The 17224-nt window shown below is 38.8% G+C and overlaps 2 protein-coding genes across 2 annotated transcripts in view; one reads left to right on the top strand and one right to left on the bottom strand.

Annotated features, from left to right (window-relative positions):
* The window catches only part of LOC136398986 (zinc finger protein 234-like), a 114526-nt gene extending 109962 nt beyond the window's left edge, over positions 1-4564 (bottom strand). Inside the window, exon 1 of the mRNA XM_066373699.1 lies at positions 4550-4564. The gene's annotated coding sequence lies outside the window, so the exon portion shown is untranslated. The remainder of the gene's footprint in view (positions 1-4549) is intronic.
* An 8035-nt stretch (positions 4565-12599) lies between these two features.
* Positions 12600-16321, top strand: ZNF404 (zinc finger protein 404; the record flags this gene model as incomplete). Its single annotated transcript, XM_066372553.1, is given in 6 exon segments — positions 12600-12639; positions 14654-14760; positions 14862-15414; positions 15417-15461; positions 15464-16118; positions 16120-16321. Coding segments are annotated over 6 exon segments (1602 nt in total), but the record flags the coding sequence as incomplete, so codon positions are not given.
* Positions 16322-17224: the final 903 nt, after the last annotated feature.

The following is a 17224-nucleotide window of genomic DNA, read 5'->3' as shown; positions in this document are numbered from 1 at the left end:
CAGCAACCTCAGCATTTCCAAGTCGACGCTTTATCCACTGCGCCACCACAGGTCAGGCTCTATTCTTATTTTTTTTTAAGATTTTATTTATTCATTTCTTATAGGGGGGAGTTGGGGGAGGAAGGGGGGAAGAGCAGGAAGCATCAACTCCCATATGTGCCTTGACCGGGCAAGCCCAGGGTTTTGAACTGGCGACCTCAGCATTTCAGGTCAACACTTTATCCACTGTGCCACCACAGGTCAGGTGAATCTACATTTCTAAAGCTATTGCAGGTAACTTCAATGCTGTTGGTATCAGGATCACACGTGGCATGAAAACAGCCAAAAGTAGCCTTCTAGATATTGTCAGACAGAGCTTTGCACTTCCAAATTTTCTACTAACCCCAACAGACAGCCCTGTTGCCCAAAGGCAAAAAAATTAAAGAAGGGTAAAACACAAATCACAAGGTTCTCTTTCTCTCTGATCCTAATAAACAGGATTAGAATCAAGGTTTGTTAGGATCAGAGGGAGAACCAAAATCAACTCAACCGCCTAATTTTACTCACAAGGAAAACTGGGCCATTCACAAAATACTCCCAATAATAATAATTAGAGCAGCTGACATTTATAGCAGTTGACATACTACCTACCAAGGCACCATGTACAAGTAGTATGTCACTGGATCTTCACAATTCTAGAGATTGCAGTCCTGGCTGGTGGCTCAGCAGATAGAGCGCCGGTCCAGCATAAGGACATCCCGGGTTCGATTCCCAGTAAGGGTATACAGGAGAAGTGACGTCTACTTCTCTCCTCTTCCTTTTCCACCTTCTCTCCCTCTTCCCCTCCTGCAGCAGTTGCTGACTGGTGTCAGCGCAGCCCTGGGCACTGAGTATGGCTCGGTATACATAGCTCAGTTCTTGAGCATTGGCCCCAGACTGGGTTGCTGGGTGGAACACTTTTGGGCCACGTGCGAGAGTCTATCTCCTCTCTTCTCACCTAAAACAACAACAAAAACAATTCTAGAGATTGAGACAATAATTCTCCTTCCTAAACAGGGTGAAGAGGAGGTGATCAGAACATTAGAATCACCCAAAAAAAAGCTAATGGAGCCCCATTCACGGAAACAGTAAAAGGCCTGAGTCTTTATATTTTTCACCAAGTTCCCCAGGAGATTCTACTATGACCAAAGTTTGAGAACCATTCGATTCCATTCTGTCTCTCAAGGAGTTATCTGAACTGCCCAAGGACAGCCAGGAAGCCAAGGGAAGGGCTAGGCTGGCACCCAGGCCTCCCGACTACCTGCTCCTCCCTACTGTGACATGCCCTTGGAGGTCTAAGAGGCAAGAATGACTTGTCAATGCCCCTGGAGGCAAATTCTCAGAGAAAAGAGAGGCTTCCATTTAGACCAGTGCTGTCTCAACAGAAATATAACCTGTGTCATTTAAATGTTTCAAGTAGACACACTCACTTGGAGCAGTGAACACACAATATAAAATACAGATGCTGGCCCTGGCCGGTTGGCTCAGTGGTAGAGCGTCAGCCTGGTGTGCGGAAGTCCTGGGTTCGATTCCCAGCCAGGGCATACAGGAGAGGCACCCATCTGCTTCTCCACCCCTCCCCCTCTCCTTCCTCTCTGTCTCTCTCTTCCCCTCCCGCAGCCGAGGCTCCATTGGAGCAAAAGATGGCCTGGGCGCTGGGGATGGTCCCTTGGCCTCTGCCCCAGGTGCTAGAGTGGCTCTGGTCGCAACAGAGCGATGCCCCGGATGGGCAGAGCATCACCCCCTGGTGGGCGTGCCGGGTGGATCCCGGTCGGGCGCATGCGGGAGTCTGTCTGACTGCCTCCCCGTTTCCAGCTTCAGAAAAATACCAAAAAAAAAAAATATATACAGATGCTATTTACAGAATTGCACACCTGAAACCTATATAATTTTATTAACCAATGTCACCCCAATAAATTCAATAAAAAAGTGTAAGAAGTCAACTTAATGTCAACAATAAATTTTATTTAACCCAATATATCTAAAATATTACTTCAACTTGTAGTTGATATAAAAAGTATTAAGATAGTTTACGTTCTTTTTTCATACAAAGTCTTTGAAATCTGTTGTGTCTTAATTAGCATCAGTCACATTTCAAGTGCTCGATAGTTACATGTGGCTAACAGTTACTATATTAGATGGTGCAGACTTAGGCCTTTTTAAAGCAGTACAGACCATATATAATCATCCCCCAGGGACTCTCTAAATTTTTGTATAAACCACCCAGTCTGTGGCATTTTGTTATAACAACTCTAGCAAACTAACACAATCTCCCCTCCCTTGGTCATCATATATAAACAATTTATGATCCTTAATTTTTAAGTCCCACTGACTTAACATTGTGGTTTGCTTTAAAATGCTCAAAGGGAAAAATGGGTACATGGGAAGAAGGAAAAGCAACAAGATTAGCAAGGATTGAAGCAGAGTGACTATTATATGGAAGTTCATTACACTTATCTTTGAGTATGTTTGGAAATTTCCAAAGTAAAGAGGTAAGGGGGGAACTATGAATAGTGTGATAACAATGTTATAAAACATATATAAATATAATTTTAAAACCGCTAAACAAATGCATTAAAGAGTTAACTGTTGCCTGACCGGTGGTGGTGTGGTGGATTACTGAGGGCCCTGGTTCGAAACCCTGAGGTTGCCAGCTAGAGTGCAGGCGCACCAGCTTGAGTGCAGGGTCACCGGCTTGAGCATGGAATCATCGACATGATCCCAAGGTCGCTGGCTTGAGCAAGGGGGTCACTGACTCAGCTTGAGCCTCATGGTTATGGCACATATGAGAAGCAATCAATATAACAACTAAAGTAAAGCAAGTAAGAGTTGATGCTTCTTATCTCACCCCCCTCCCCGCTTCCTCTCTCTCTCTCTCTCTCTCTCTCTCTCAAACAACAAATAATAGTCTATATACTAACATTATGGGTAATTCATAATGTTTTTCTTCATTATTATATTTTCTCACTTCACTACAATGAATGTGTACTTTTACTATAGTCAGAATATGGACCACAAATAGTTCCAAATAAAATTAAATGCTTTCAAAAATTTATAAATAAGTCCAAACTCACTCACCCTACTTTCAAAATCCTCTACTACTCGCATAATTTGATCCCAAATGACTCTTTTGCATACCGTTTTCTATGGTTGAATATTTCTGTAGATTGCTTTTTATTTTGTTTCCTAATTCCAATTTGGGGATCTTAAAGTGTGGGACAAAGAGCATTCAAAGAAACACAAACACTAGATGCAAATCCCACTACTCTTACTAGCAGTATGACAGATAAGTAAAGTGTGCGCTCGCTCTCTCTCCCTCTCTCTCTCTCCATTTCCTCATCTGTAAAATAGAAGTGATAACAGTATGTATTCACTTCATAGGGCCTTGTGAAGGCTAAATATACTGATTTTTATAAAGCCCTCAGAAAGATACCTAGCACTCGATGTTTATCTATTACGACCAGCACTCACGCACCGTACATGTTCTACCTATCATCACAACTGTTTAATAACTGAACACTTTTGGAACAAACATTTGCTAATGAATAAAATACCTTCTACCACTTGAAAGAGAAAAGGAAGCGGAATGCTAAGTCCTGTCGCAGCGGGACTCTGCAGCCCCGAGCCCCGGCTCACTCTCCTTCCTACAGTCCCCTTTCAGAAGTCAGGGCAGGGGACAGAAAGGAGGCTGGCAGATAGCACGATCCTGTCTGGTCCTGAAAAAAACAAACAAACAAACAAACAAACAAAAAACCCAGAGGATATCAGTGGTTCACTCTTTTCTTTTAAAAATTTTATTTATTGATTTTAGAGAGAGAAGAAGGGAAAGAAAGGGAAATAGAAACATCAATCTGTTCCTGTGTGTGCCCTGACCCGCGATCACACCACCAACCTCTGCATATCAGGACGATGCTCTAACCCAGCGAGCTATTCCGCCAGGGTGTGACTCGCTCTTTCTTAAAAACAGGTCACAAGTAGGACACGCATACCCTCCTTTTCTGAGGGGATCAGAAAGAGCCAGTGGCATTTCGAGGAACTTCCGGAGAGACACTTTTCTGATAATTACAAATTAATATTAACAGTTAACACCTTGCCATACGCCTGAACTGTTCAAAACATTTCACTTGTACTATATATACCATTAATTCTCAAAACAAATGTGCAAAGGCTCATACTTTCCCCTTTTATAAAAAAGGAAAGTGAAGCACAGAGAGATTCAAGTTCTCATCCAATGTTTACGGCTAAAAAGTGACAGAGCATGTGGAAGGGACGGGGAAGGCGGGTTAGCAGCAGACAGTCCCGGAGACCCTCGAACCCTGTGGGCTCCGGGTCCGCCCCGAACCCGGGCACTCGCGAAACGCCCCAAACGCAGGCGCTCGGGCCAGCGGAAGGCAGGCGGCCGCCCCGCCCCTCAAAGCCGCTCTGCCTCTGACCGGGGCTTTTCTTCCCAGTGACCGAGGGCCGGGTCGCCTGATTTCACGACCAGGTCAGAAAAGCAGAAAGAGGTTGCAGGGTCCCGGGGCTCACTCACCTCCTCGATAGAAACGAAGGCCGCGAGTTCAACCTCCTGCAGCGGAAGTGTCTCGGACTTAGCGAAGCTCATGGACTACATTTCCCAGCATCCCCGAGGGGAAAAGAGCTGATGCCCGCCCTCCTGGGGAGATAATGCCAGCCCCGACATCGACTGCCTGAATCAATTTTCCCCGGAGTCCAAAGAGAAGCAGGATTTGTATCCTCGCCCTCTGGTAGCCGAAATGCTTCCATACAGGCATAACACTTGATTATATGCCCCTATTTCCCCCACGGAACAAGTAACACATCGGCGCTTTCCCGGTCGGAAGGGTTCTGATCATAGGAAGCGTCTGGACCACACATCCCAGAATCCTTTGTAGGGCGGAGCTTCCCACCTGCCTGAGATTTTCCTTTTGAATTAGTAGGTGGACTGCGAATAAAGTAGGTGCTTGTAGAATTCAGTTTGCTTTTTCATTTTCTCATTGTTCCCATTTACAAGTGACAGAAGTTGAAAACATGAAAAAATAAATGGGAAATAGTTATAAAAGAGTGCCATTTGTGAGCTAAAAATAGAGATAATAAAAGGGACGCACTGAGCTGCACTGAACAAGCCTTTTTATTACACGGGCCTGGTTTCACTTACGACCAAGAACCGGTAAGAAGGAGATGCAATCATCAAACAGGATGTGAACAGAAGCAGCAAAATTCTCCGCTTTTCCTTCGCTTTAGTTTTCTTACATTGGCAGGAAATTGGAGAAAACATAGCATAGCATAGGATCCATCCTAATATCTTGAATAAAATTCTGCTTTGAGTTCAAATTAAGGAATCATATCACACAACTCTTGCTCTTTTTATTAAAATATAATTGGCATGTAACATGTAAGGTATGCAACATGTTGGTTTGAAACATTTACGTATTGCAATATTATTAACAACTTAGCGATAGCTAAAACTTCTATCACCTCACCTAATTTTCATTTCATTTATATTCCGGGAACAATAAAGATTTAGTCTCTTTAGCAACTTTGAAGTTGATAATACAGTATTGTTGACTATCATCACTATTTTGTGGATTAGCTCTTCAGGACTTAGTCTAATAGTTCCAAATTTGTAACCTTAACACATCCCCAATTCCCCTTCTCTCAGTCTCTGGTAACCATCATTCTACTCTCTGTTTTTACAAGTATATCATACAGTGTCTAACTCTGTTTGACATTTCATTTAGCATAATTCCCTCAAGGTTCATCCATGTTGTCGTGAATGGCAGCATTTCTTCCTATCTCCTGGCTGAGTATTATTCCACTGTATATACGCCACAAATTCTTTATCCATTCTTCCGCTTACTGACACTTAGGTTATTTACTCATCTTAGTTGTTGTGAACGATCCTGCAGTGAAAATGGAAGTGCATATATATCTTCAAACTTCTCTTTTCATTTTGTTTAGGGATATACCCAAAAGTAAAATTGCTCTATCATGTGGTAGTTATATTTTTATTTTTACTTATTTTTAAAGCTATAATTAAATTTTATTTATTTATTGGTTTTAGAAGAAAGAGACATTGATCTGTTGTTACACTTATCTATGCATTCAACGGTTGATTCCTGCATGCGCCCTGACCAGGATCAAACCTGCAACCTTGGCACATCGGGCGACACTCCCACCAATTGAGCTACTCAGCCAGGACAGTAGTTATATTTAAATTTTTTTGAAAAGCCTCTCTATACCGTTTTCTATAGTGGATAAACTAATTTACATTCCCATTATTTGTGTACAAGATTTCCCTTATCTCCATATCTTTAATAACACTTGCTATCTCTTGTTTTCTTAACGACAGCCATTCTAACAGGTATGAGGTAAAATCTCACAGTAGTTTCTTTTTTGTTTTTTGTTTCTTTTTAAGTGAGAGGAGGGGAGATAGACTCTCGCATGTGTCCCAACTGGGATCACCCCATTTGGGGCTGATGCTCAAATCAACCAAGCTCTCCTTAGTGCTCAGGGCCAACACTCAAACCAGTCGGCCACTGGCTGCAAGAGGGGAAGAGAGAGAAGGGGAGGGCAGGGAAGAGAAGCAGACAGGCGCTTCTTTATGTGCCCTGACTAGGATTGAACCCGGGACATCCATATGTCAGGCCGATGCTATATCCGATGCTATATCCACTGAACCAAATGGCCAAGAATTCATAGTGGTTTTGATTTGCAATTCTCCAATGATTAGTGATGTTGACCATCTTTTCATGTACCTGTGGATTACTTGGATATCTTCTGTGGGAAAATGCTTATTTAGTTCCTCTGTCCATTTTTAATCAGATTGGTTTTTTTTTTTTTAATTTATTCATTTTAGAGAGGAGAGGGAGAGAGAGAGAGAGAGAGAGAGGAGCTGGAAGCATCAACTCCCATATGTGCCTTGACCAGGCAAGCCCAGGGTTTCGAACCGGCGACCTTAGCATTTCCAGGTCGACGCTTTATCCACTGCGCCACCACAGGTCAGGCCCAGGTTGGTGTTTTGTTATTGAGTTGTATGAGGGTTTTGGGTTTTGTTTTTTTTTTTTAGAGAGAGAAAGAGAAAGAGGGAGGGGGGAGGGAGGAGGGGAGGAGCAGGAAGCATCAAATTGTGGTAGTTGCTTCTTGAATGTGCTTTGATTGAGCAAGCCCAGGATTTGAACCAGTGACATTTGCATTCCAGGTTGATGCTTTATCCACTGCACCACCACAGGTAAGACGAGTTGTATGAGTATTTATATTTTTTGAATATTAACTCTTCATCTGATATGTTTGCAAATATTTTCTCCCATTCTATAGTTTTCAACTTATATATGGGTTGTTTTTTGGTTGTTGTTTTTTTTTTTTTTTTTTTGACAGAGAGAGAGAGAGACAGGAAGAGAGAGGGTGAGAAGCATCAACCTGTAATTGCTTTCACTTTACTTGTTCATTGGTTGCTTCTCTTATGTGCCTTGACCAAGACCAAGCCAGTGTCTCCTTGATCAAGCCAGGCACCTTGGGCTTTTCATGCCAGTAACCTTTGGGCCCAAGGTGTCAAGCTTTGGGACCATGTGAATGATTCCCCCACTCAACTCAGCAAACCCACACTTATGAGCCCACACTCAGTACAAGCAACCTCAAGGCTTTGATCTGGTGACCTCAGCATTCCAGGTCAATGCTTTATCCACTGTGCCACAACTGGTCAGGCTATATATAGTTTTTAGTTTGCATGTTTTTTACCGTGCAGAAGCTTTTTAGTTTGATATAGAGTCCCACATGTTCATTTTTGCATTTGTTGCTTGTGCTTTTGGTGTCATGTCCAAAAAATCATTGCCCCATTCAATGTCGAGAGATTTGTTCCCTATGTTTTTTCTAGTTTTATAATATCAGGTTCTGTATTTGTCTTTAAGCCATTTCAAGTAAATTTTTATTAGTGGTATAGATAAAAGGCCTATTTCATTTCTCTCCATATTGTTATCCACTTTTCCCAACACCATTTTTAAAGAGACAATCCTTTCCCTATTAAGTCCCCAGAATAAATCCCATTTGATCATGATGTATGATTTTTTTTCTTGTATTGCTAGATCCAATTTGCTAATATTTTGTTGAGAATTTTAGCATCTAAGTTCATCGGGGATATTGGTCTATAACAGTGGTACTCAACCTGGTCCCTGCCGCCCACTAGTGGGTGTTCCAGCTTTCATGGTGAGTGGTAGCAGAGCAACCAAAGTATAAATAAAAAGATAGATTTAACTATAGTAAGTTGTTTTATAAAGATTTATTCTGCCAAACTTAGCGAAAATCCAACATAAAGTACTTGGTAAGTAATTATTATTATATGCTTTAACTTGCTGTAACTCTGCTTTATAAATTTTATAAAGTAAAGTTACTTCACTACTTTATAAATCACCATTACTGTGGAACCGGTGGGCGGTTAGAAAATTTTACTACTAACAGAGATACAAAAGTGGGCAGTAGGTATAAAAAGGTTGACTACCCCTGGTCTATAGTTTTCTTTCTTCATAGTGTTTTTACCTGGTTTTGGAATGAGGATCATACTTGCCTGATAAAAGGAGCTTGGAAGTCTTCCCTCCTCTTCAACGTTTTGAAATAGCTTGAGAAGGATAGGTGTTAGTTCTTTGAATATTTGGTAAAATTCGCCTGTGAAGCCATCTGGTCAAGGACTTTTGTTTGTTGGGAGTTTTTTGATAACTGTTTCATTTGTTGTAATGGGTCTGTTTAGGTTTTCTGATTCTTATAGATTGAGTTTTGGAAGATTGTATGTTTCTAGGAATTTATGCATTTTACCTAGGTTGTCCAATTTTTGGCATATATAGATCTTCATAATATTTTCTTACAATCCTTTGTATTTCTGCAGTGTCAGGTGTTACTTCTCTACTTTCATTTCTAATTTTATTTATTTGAGTCCTCTCTCTTTTTTTTCTTGATGAGTCCAGCTAAAGGCTTGTCGATCTTGTTTACCTTTTCAAAGAACCAGTTCTTGGTTTTATTGATCATTTGTGGGGGATTTTGTTTGTTTGTTTTAGACTCTATGTCATTTATTTTCACTCTGATCTTTTTTACTTCCTTCTTTCTACTTCCTCTGGACTTCATTTGTTGTTCTTTTTTTAGTTCTTTTAGATGCAGGGTTAAGTTGTTTATTTGAGCTTTACTTTGCTTCTTAAGGTATGCCTGATAATGCTATGAACTTCCCTCACAGAACTGCTTTTGCTGTGTCCCATAGATTTTGAGATGTTGTATGTTCATTTTCATTTGTTTCAAGGAAATTTTTTATTTCTTCCTTGATCTCATTGTTAACTCAGTCATTATTTAATAACATGCTATTTAGCCTCCAAGTGTTTGAGTATTTTTCAGTTTTTCTGTTGTAGTTAATTTCTAGTTTCATGCCATTATAATCAAAGAAGATGCTTAATATGATTTCAATCTTCTTAAATTTATTGAGACTCATTTTGTGTCCTAACACATGGTCTATCCTAGAAAATGTACTGCGAGAACTTGAAAAGAATGTATATTCTGCTGCTTTGTGATGAAAGGTTCTGAAAATATCAATTTAATTCAGTTGATCTAGTGTGTCATTTAAGGCCACTGTTTCTTTGTTAATTTTCTGTCTGGAGGATCTATCCATTGATGTTAGTGGGGTATTAAAATCCCCTACTATTATACTATTGCTGTCAATCTCGTCCTTTATGTTCATCAAAATCTGCTTTATATATTTAGGTGTTCCTATATTAGGTGCATAAGTATTTATGGTGGTTATATCCTCCTGTTGTATTGCTCCCTTTATCATTATGCAGTGACTTTCTTTATCCCTTACTATAGCCTTACTATAGATTATACATTATTCTCCACTGTGCATGGAACATTCTCAAGAATAGACCGTATGTTGGGCCACAAAACTAACATCAGCAAATTCAGGAAGATTAAAATTATACCAAGTATATTTTCTGACAATAAGACTTTTAAATTAGAATACAACTCTAAAAAGGAAGTAAAGAAACCCATGAAAATGTGGAAATTAAACAACATACTGCTAAAAAAAAATGACTGGTTCAAAGAAGAAATAAAAGCATAGATCAAAAGACATATACAGACAAATAAAAATGACAACATGACATATCAAAATTTCTGGGATACAGGGAAAGGGGTAATAAGAGGGAAGTTTCTATCATTACAGGCTTATATCAATAATCAAGAGAGATCCCAAGTAAACAACCTAACATCACATCATAAAAAAAAAAAAAAAAGAAAAAGGCAACTCAAAGCCAGCAAAAGAAAGGAAATAGTAAAAGTTAGAGCAGAACTAAACAAAATAGAGAACAAAAAATATATAGAAAAAAATGGCCCTGGCCGGTTGGCTCAGCGGTAGAGCGTCGGCCTAGCGTGCGGAGGACCCGGGTTCGATTCCTGGCCAGGGCACACAGGAGAAGCGCCCATTTGCTTCTCCACCCCTCCGCCGCGCTTTCCTCCCTGTCTCTCTCTTCCCCTCCCGCAGCCAAGGCTCCATTGGAGCAAAGATGGCCCGGGCGCTGGGGATGGCTCTGTGGCCTCTGCCTCAGGCGCTGGAGTGGCTCTGGTCGCAACATGGCGACGCCCAGGATGGGCAGAGCATCGCCCCCTGGTGGGCAGAGCGTCGCCCCTGGTGGGCGTGCCGGGTGGATCCCAGTCGGGCGCATGCGGGAGTCTGTCTGACTGTCTCTCCCTGTTTCCAGCTTCAGAAAAATGAAAAAAAAAAAAAAAAAAAATGAATACAAGAAAGATGTGGTTCTTTGAAAAGACCAATAAAATTGACAAACCACTGGCTAGACTCACTAAGGAAAAAAGAGGAGGGACTCATTAAACAAAATCCAAAATGAAAGAGAAGTTACCACAAATATCATAGATATACAAAAAATTGTTGTAGAATACTATGAAAAACTATATGCCAACAAATTCAACAACCTAGAGGAAATGGATAAATTCCTAGCACTATACAATCCTCCTAGACTGAGTCATGAAGAAGTGGAAAACCTAAATAGACTGATAACCAGGGAGGAATAGAAACAACTATCAAAAACCTCCCAAAAAACAAAATTCCAGGACCAGATGGCTAAACTAGTGAATTCTACCAAATATTCAAAGAAGATTTGGTACCTATCCTTCTCAAAGTCTTTAAAAAAAATAGAAAAACACATTTTATGAGGCCAACATAACCCTTATGCCAAAACCTGGCAAAGACAACACACAAAAAAGAAAAATACAGACCAATATCTCTAATGAATACAGATGCAAAAATCCTAAACAAAATACTAGCAAATTCAATATGACAACACATTAAAAAAATTAATACATCACAATCAAGTGGAATTCATTCCAGGGGCACAAGGATGGTTCAACATATGGAAATTGATCAACATAATACACCACATCAACAAAACAAAGAACAAAATCCATATGATCCTATCAATAGATGCAGAAAAGGCATTTGATAAGATACAACATCCCTTTATGTTTAAAACACTCAATAAAATTGGAATAGAAGGAAAGTACCTCAATGTAATAAAGGCCATATATGACAAACCATTAGCTAATATACTAAGTTGTGAAAAAATGATTGCTTTTTTTCTAAAATCAGGAACAAGACAAGACTGCCCACTCTCTCTTATTCAACATAATTCTGGAAGTTTTAGCCAGAGTGATCAGGCAAGAGAAAGAAATAAGAGGCATCCATATTGGAAAAGAAGTAAAAGTAGCACATTTTGCAGATTACATGATCCTCTGTATAGAAAACCCCAAAGACTCCAGCAAAAAGCTATTAGAAACAATAAATCAATACAATAAAGTTGCAGGTTAAAAAATCAATATACAGAAGTCTATTGCTTTTCTATATGCCAATGATGAAACTTCAGGAAATGAACTCAAACAATTTCTTTTACAATTGCAAACAAACAAACAAAAAACCTAGGAATAAACTTGACGAAGGATGTGAAGGACCTATATCCTGAGAACTACAAAACATTATTGAAAAAAATTTAAAAAGACACAATAAAATGGAAAGATAGTCCATGTTCATGGATTGGAAGAATCAACATAGTTAAAATGGCCATGTTACACAAAGCAATATACAAATTTAATGCAATCCCCATCAAAATCCCAGTGTCATTTTTTAAAGAAATAGAACAAAAAGTTATCAAGTTTGTATGGATCCATAAGAAACCCCAAATAGCCAAAGAAATCCTGAAGGAAAAGAATGGAGCTGGAGGTATCACACTACCTGACTTCAAATTATACTATTGAGAGCCACAATAATTAAAACAGCATGATATTGGCAGAAAAACAGACATATAGACCAATGGAACAGAATTGTGAGCCCAGAAATAAAACCACATATATAGAGAGAGACAAATCACCTTCGACAAAGGAGCCAAAAACACACAATGGAGCAAAGAAAACCTCTTCAATAAATGGTGCTGGGGAAACTAAAAATCATTGGTACATAAAGATATGTGCACACCCATGTTCATTGTAGCATTATTTATAGTGGCCAAGATATGGAAACAACCTAAGTGTCCCTTGATAGAGGATTGTATAAAGAAGATGTGGTACAAATATACAATGGAATACTACTTGGTCATAAAAATGATGATATAGTGACTTTTATGACAACATGAATGGACTTTGAGAACATTATACTGAGTGAAATAAGTAAATCAGAAAAAGCTAAGAACTGTATGATTTCACACATAGGTGAGATATAAAACTGAGACTCATGGACACAGATAAAAGTGAAGTGGTTACCATGGGGAAGGAAATGTGGTGGAGAAGAGTATAAAGAGGGACAAATATAAGGTGATGGAAAATGATTTGACTTTGAGTGATGGGTATACAACATAATCAACAGTTCAAATGCTATATAAACATTTACCTGAAACCTATGTACCTTTATTTATCAATGTCACCCTGTTAAAGTTAATTTTCTAAATAAAGTTAAAGAAAAGACTTTTGATGAATGTAATACAAGATCTAATTAACTTTATTGAGATTAAAACAGAAAAAAGTCAGGAAGGATTGAACAATAGTGATAAGAGATATGTACTGTATATTTTTTTAAGAAAGCGATCAGTATCAGTATTCCCCTCTCGCTTCTTTCTCTGTCTCTCTTCCCCTCCTGCAGGGGAGTGGAAGATCAGTATCACTATTTTCCATTTATATATTTGAGCTAGTTTGGATGTGCATTTTTCTCATCTGTAGTATAAATGATAGATAAAAGAATAATTTACCATAATAAGGTGTAAGACATTAGAATCAGGGAGAAATAGTTAATAACTGTTACATTATTTTCAAAATCTAAATGGTTACTTTACCCAGCTATCTTCCCCAACTTATTTACCTTTATTTTCATTTAAGTTATTTTTTTCAAATTCAGTATTTTACTCTATGACTAATTAATACTTACCTTGTGATAGGAACTTGTTTTTCAGTGGTAGTTGAAAGGATTTTTATGGCCCTGGTTGATTGGCTCAGTGGTAGAGCACTGGCCAGGTGTGTGGATGTCCCAAGTTTGATTCTCAATCAGGGCACACAGGAGAGGTGCCCATCTGTTTCTCTACCGTTCCTCCTCTCACTTCTTTCTCTCCCTCTCTCTGTCTCTCTCTCTCTCTCTCTGTCTGTCTCTCTCTCTCTCTTCCCCTCCTGCAGCCATGGCTTGATTGGAGCAAGTTAGGCCGGACACTGAGAACAGCTGCACGGCCTTTGCCTCAGGCACTAAGAAAAGCTTGGTTGCTGAGCAATGGAGCAATGCCCAGATGGGCAGAGCATTGCCCCATAGTGGGCTTGCCAGGTGGATCCCGGTCAGGGCGCATGTAGGAGTCTGTATTACCTCCCCTCTTCTAACTGGATTAAAAAAAGAAAGGATTTTTGCATCTAAACTTGAGCTATAGAATAAGAAAATAAGTGGTAAAACAAATAAGACAATTTATATGTAAGAGCAAAAAACATTATGAACATTACTTAGAGTTAGCAGAGGCAACCTTTCTGACGAAGTGATTTCTAACCTGCAACACCTGAAGATGGTAATTAAAAGAAACCACCTAAGATTTCTGAAAAGTGGAGCACCTGCATAAAGCCCCAGGTGATGGGAAAGGTGGTGATGTGTTCTAGCAGTTGAAAAGATGCCATGCGGTAAGATACAGGGGACAAAGATAATGTATATGTGTTTGGGTTTCATTCTAAGATAAAGACAAACCATAAAAACAATTACACAGAGAACCGTCTGGCTGATAATGTTAGAATGGTAGATAGACCACCAAGACCTATTCCTGCACTGATTCGCCCAGTTTCAGTGGCTATCTAAAAGGTAGTATATGTAATAGGTTCCCTTGGTAATTCTGAACCCCAACTAAATGTGAGAACTACTTTTTTCTTTTTGCCTACTAACAAACTTTACATTCTCTTGTGACTTTTATAATTTTCTGAGTCCTTCTTGTCTCTAAAAAATTTTTGTGACAGTATTTTAGAATGTTATGACCCTTTTACTTCTAATGAATATACTTGTCAATTTAATGTTATTTTTATAAAAAAGAAGGCCCCACAACACCTCCAGTACAAGAAAATAGCATCTGTTTGTTTTCTCGTTTTCTTTCAGATTTTGATTTCACAACTGAAACCAACAAATTACCTTCATAAAAATGCAATTATGAATTAAGTTCATACCATTAATAGACAATAAAATATATTATCTATTATATTATTGTCTGTATATTGTCTATTATATTATTATCTATTATATATTGTCTATTATATTAATAGACAAAAAATATATATAAAATAACTTCATACCTTAAAGTTTACAGTTTCTTTTCAGAAATGACCCACAGTGCAGAGTTGAATTTGGGAAACAACAGGGGCCAAAAGTGAGATATTTTAGTCCAATGATATTCAGAAAACATACATCCCTTCCTCTACATCAGATAATTCACACTAGAGAGGAATATGAATGTAAGGAATGTAGGAAAGACTTTAGAAAATGTACACACCTTACTGAACATCTGAGAGACCACAGTGGTGTGATACCCTGTAAATGAAAGGAATGTGGAAAGGCCTTTCTAGTTCTCCAGCATTTTATTAAACATAGAAAGTGCACATTGGTTTGAAACAGCGTGAATGTATTATCCAGTGAGAAGGCCTTTAGGCTTTATTCACAGCTTATTCAACATCAGATGATTCATTCTAGTGTGAAACCCCATGGATGTAAGCAATGTAGGAAGGCCTTTAGATGTCATTCTCACCTTACTGAACATCAGAAAATTCACAATGATTTGAAATGCTATGAATGTAAGGAATGTGGGGAAACTTTCAGATTGTACCAACAAGTGTCTACACCAGAAATTTATCCTGGTGTGTATCCTGTATCTGTAGGGAATGTAGAAAGGCCTTTGGTCATCATTCAAGGTTTAACAACATAGGAAAATTCATTCTGGTGAGAAACTATATAAATGTAAACAATGTGGAAAGGCCTTTGTTCGCAGCTATTTACTCATTGAACATCGGAGAAGTCATACTGGTAAGAAGCCTCATGAATGTAAGGACTGTGGAAAGGCCTTTAGCAGGGGATCAAGCCTTTTAAATATAAGAGAATTCATAATAGTGAAAAAACTCTATGATTGTAAGAAATGTGGAAAGGCCCTCTGTAGAGACTCTCAACTTACACAACATCAGAGAATTCATAATGGCGAGAAGCTATATGAATGCAAAGAATTTGGGAAGACTTTTAAGCTTCATTCATACCTTATTCAACATCAAATAATTTATACTGATTTGAAACCATATAAATGTAAACAATGTGGGAAAGCCTTCAGTCATATTGGACACTTTAAAACACATCAGCCAATTTATACTGGGGAGAAACCCTATGAATGCAAGGAATGTGAGAAAACCTTTAGACTTACTTCTCAACTAATTTATCATCAGACAATTCATACAGGTTTGAAACTGTATAATATATTTAAAGAATGTAAAAAGGCCTTTTGTTCTATCTAAGGTCTTTCTCAACATAAGAGAATTCATACTGGTGAAAAACCCTATGAATGTAAGGAATGTGGTAAGGACTTTAAATGAGTGATTCACTTAGCATCAGAGAATTCATACTGGTGTGAAACCACACATATGTAAGGAATGTGGGAAGGCCTTTAGTTGTTGCTATCAACTTACACAGCATGAAAGATTTCACAGTAGTGAAGAACTGAATGTAATGAGAGTCCAGTGCCTTTATTCATGGCATATTCTTTATCATTATCACTATTTTACTACCTAATGATGTTATGGTAAAGATGAAATTATCTAACAAAATATAAGCCTATGGACATAGATAAAAATAAAGTGGTTACCAGGGAGAGGGGAATGTGGGGGAGGAGTGCGGGAAGGGAGTAAAGAGGGACAAATATACAGTGACAAAAAATGAATTGACTTTAGGTGATGGGTATACAACATAATCAATAGTTCAAATGCTGTAGAAACAGTTACTTGAAACCTATGTACTCTATTTTGATCAATGTCACCATGTTAAATTTAATTTTCTAAAAGAAAAAAATATATATGCACCCTTGGAAGGGCATCTGGCACATGCTATTTGCTTACTAAATGTTATTATCATTTTTATAATTACTATTATTATTATAGATAAATTCAAGGAAGATCCTATAAGCATGATGTTTTAAAAAAGTCTATCATCACTCACCCATACTTTACTTCAGATCATTCATTCTGGACAAAATTCCAGAGAATACATCAAACAAGAAGTTTTTTATTCAAAACTCATCCCCCTGAAGATTAATAATGGGGGGAAAAAAAACCTATGCCTTTGTTGAATGTTGAGATACAGTTGTTGAAAGGTGGAGAGTGATTTGAAGAAATTTTCTTACAATAAATTATATAATACAGAAAACATATCCTGACCAGGTGGTGATGCAGTGTATAGAACATTGGCCTGGGATGCAGAGGACCCAGGTTCAAAACTCCAAGGTGCCAGTTTGAGCACAGGTTTATCGTCTTGAGCATGGAGTCCTTGGCTTAAGTGTGGAATCACAGACATAGCATGACCCTTTGGTTGCTAGCTTGAGCCCAAAGGTTGCCGCTTGAGCCCAAAGGTTGCTAGCTTGAGCCCAACGTTTCCGGCTTGAGCAAGGGGTCACTGGCTCAGCTACAACCCCTGGGTCAA

This window comes from Saccopteryx leptura, chromosome 3 (assembly GCF_036850995.1).
Source record: "Saccopteryx leptura isolate mSacLep1 chromosome 3, mSacLep1_pri_phased_curated, whole genome shotgun sequence".
In the NCBI taxonomy this organism is placed as follows: domain Eukaryota; kingdom Metazoa; phylum Chordata; class Mammalia; order Chiroptera; family Emballonuridae; genus Saccopteryx; species Saccopteryx leptura.
The sequence above is the reverse complement of the archived record's forward strand: the minus strand, read 5'-3'. Positions and strand labels throughout refer to the sequence as shown.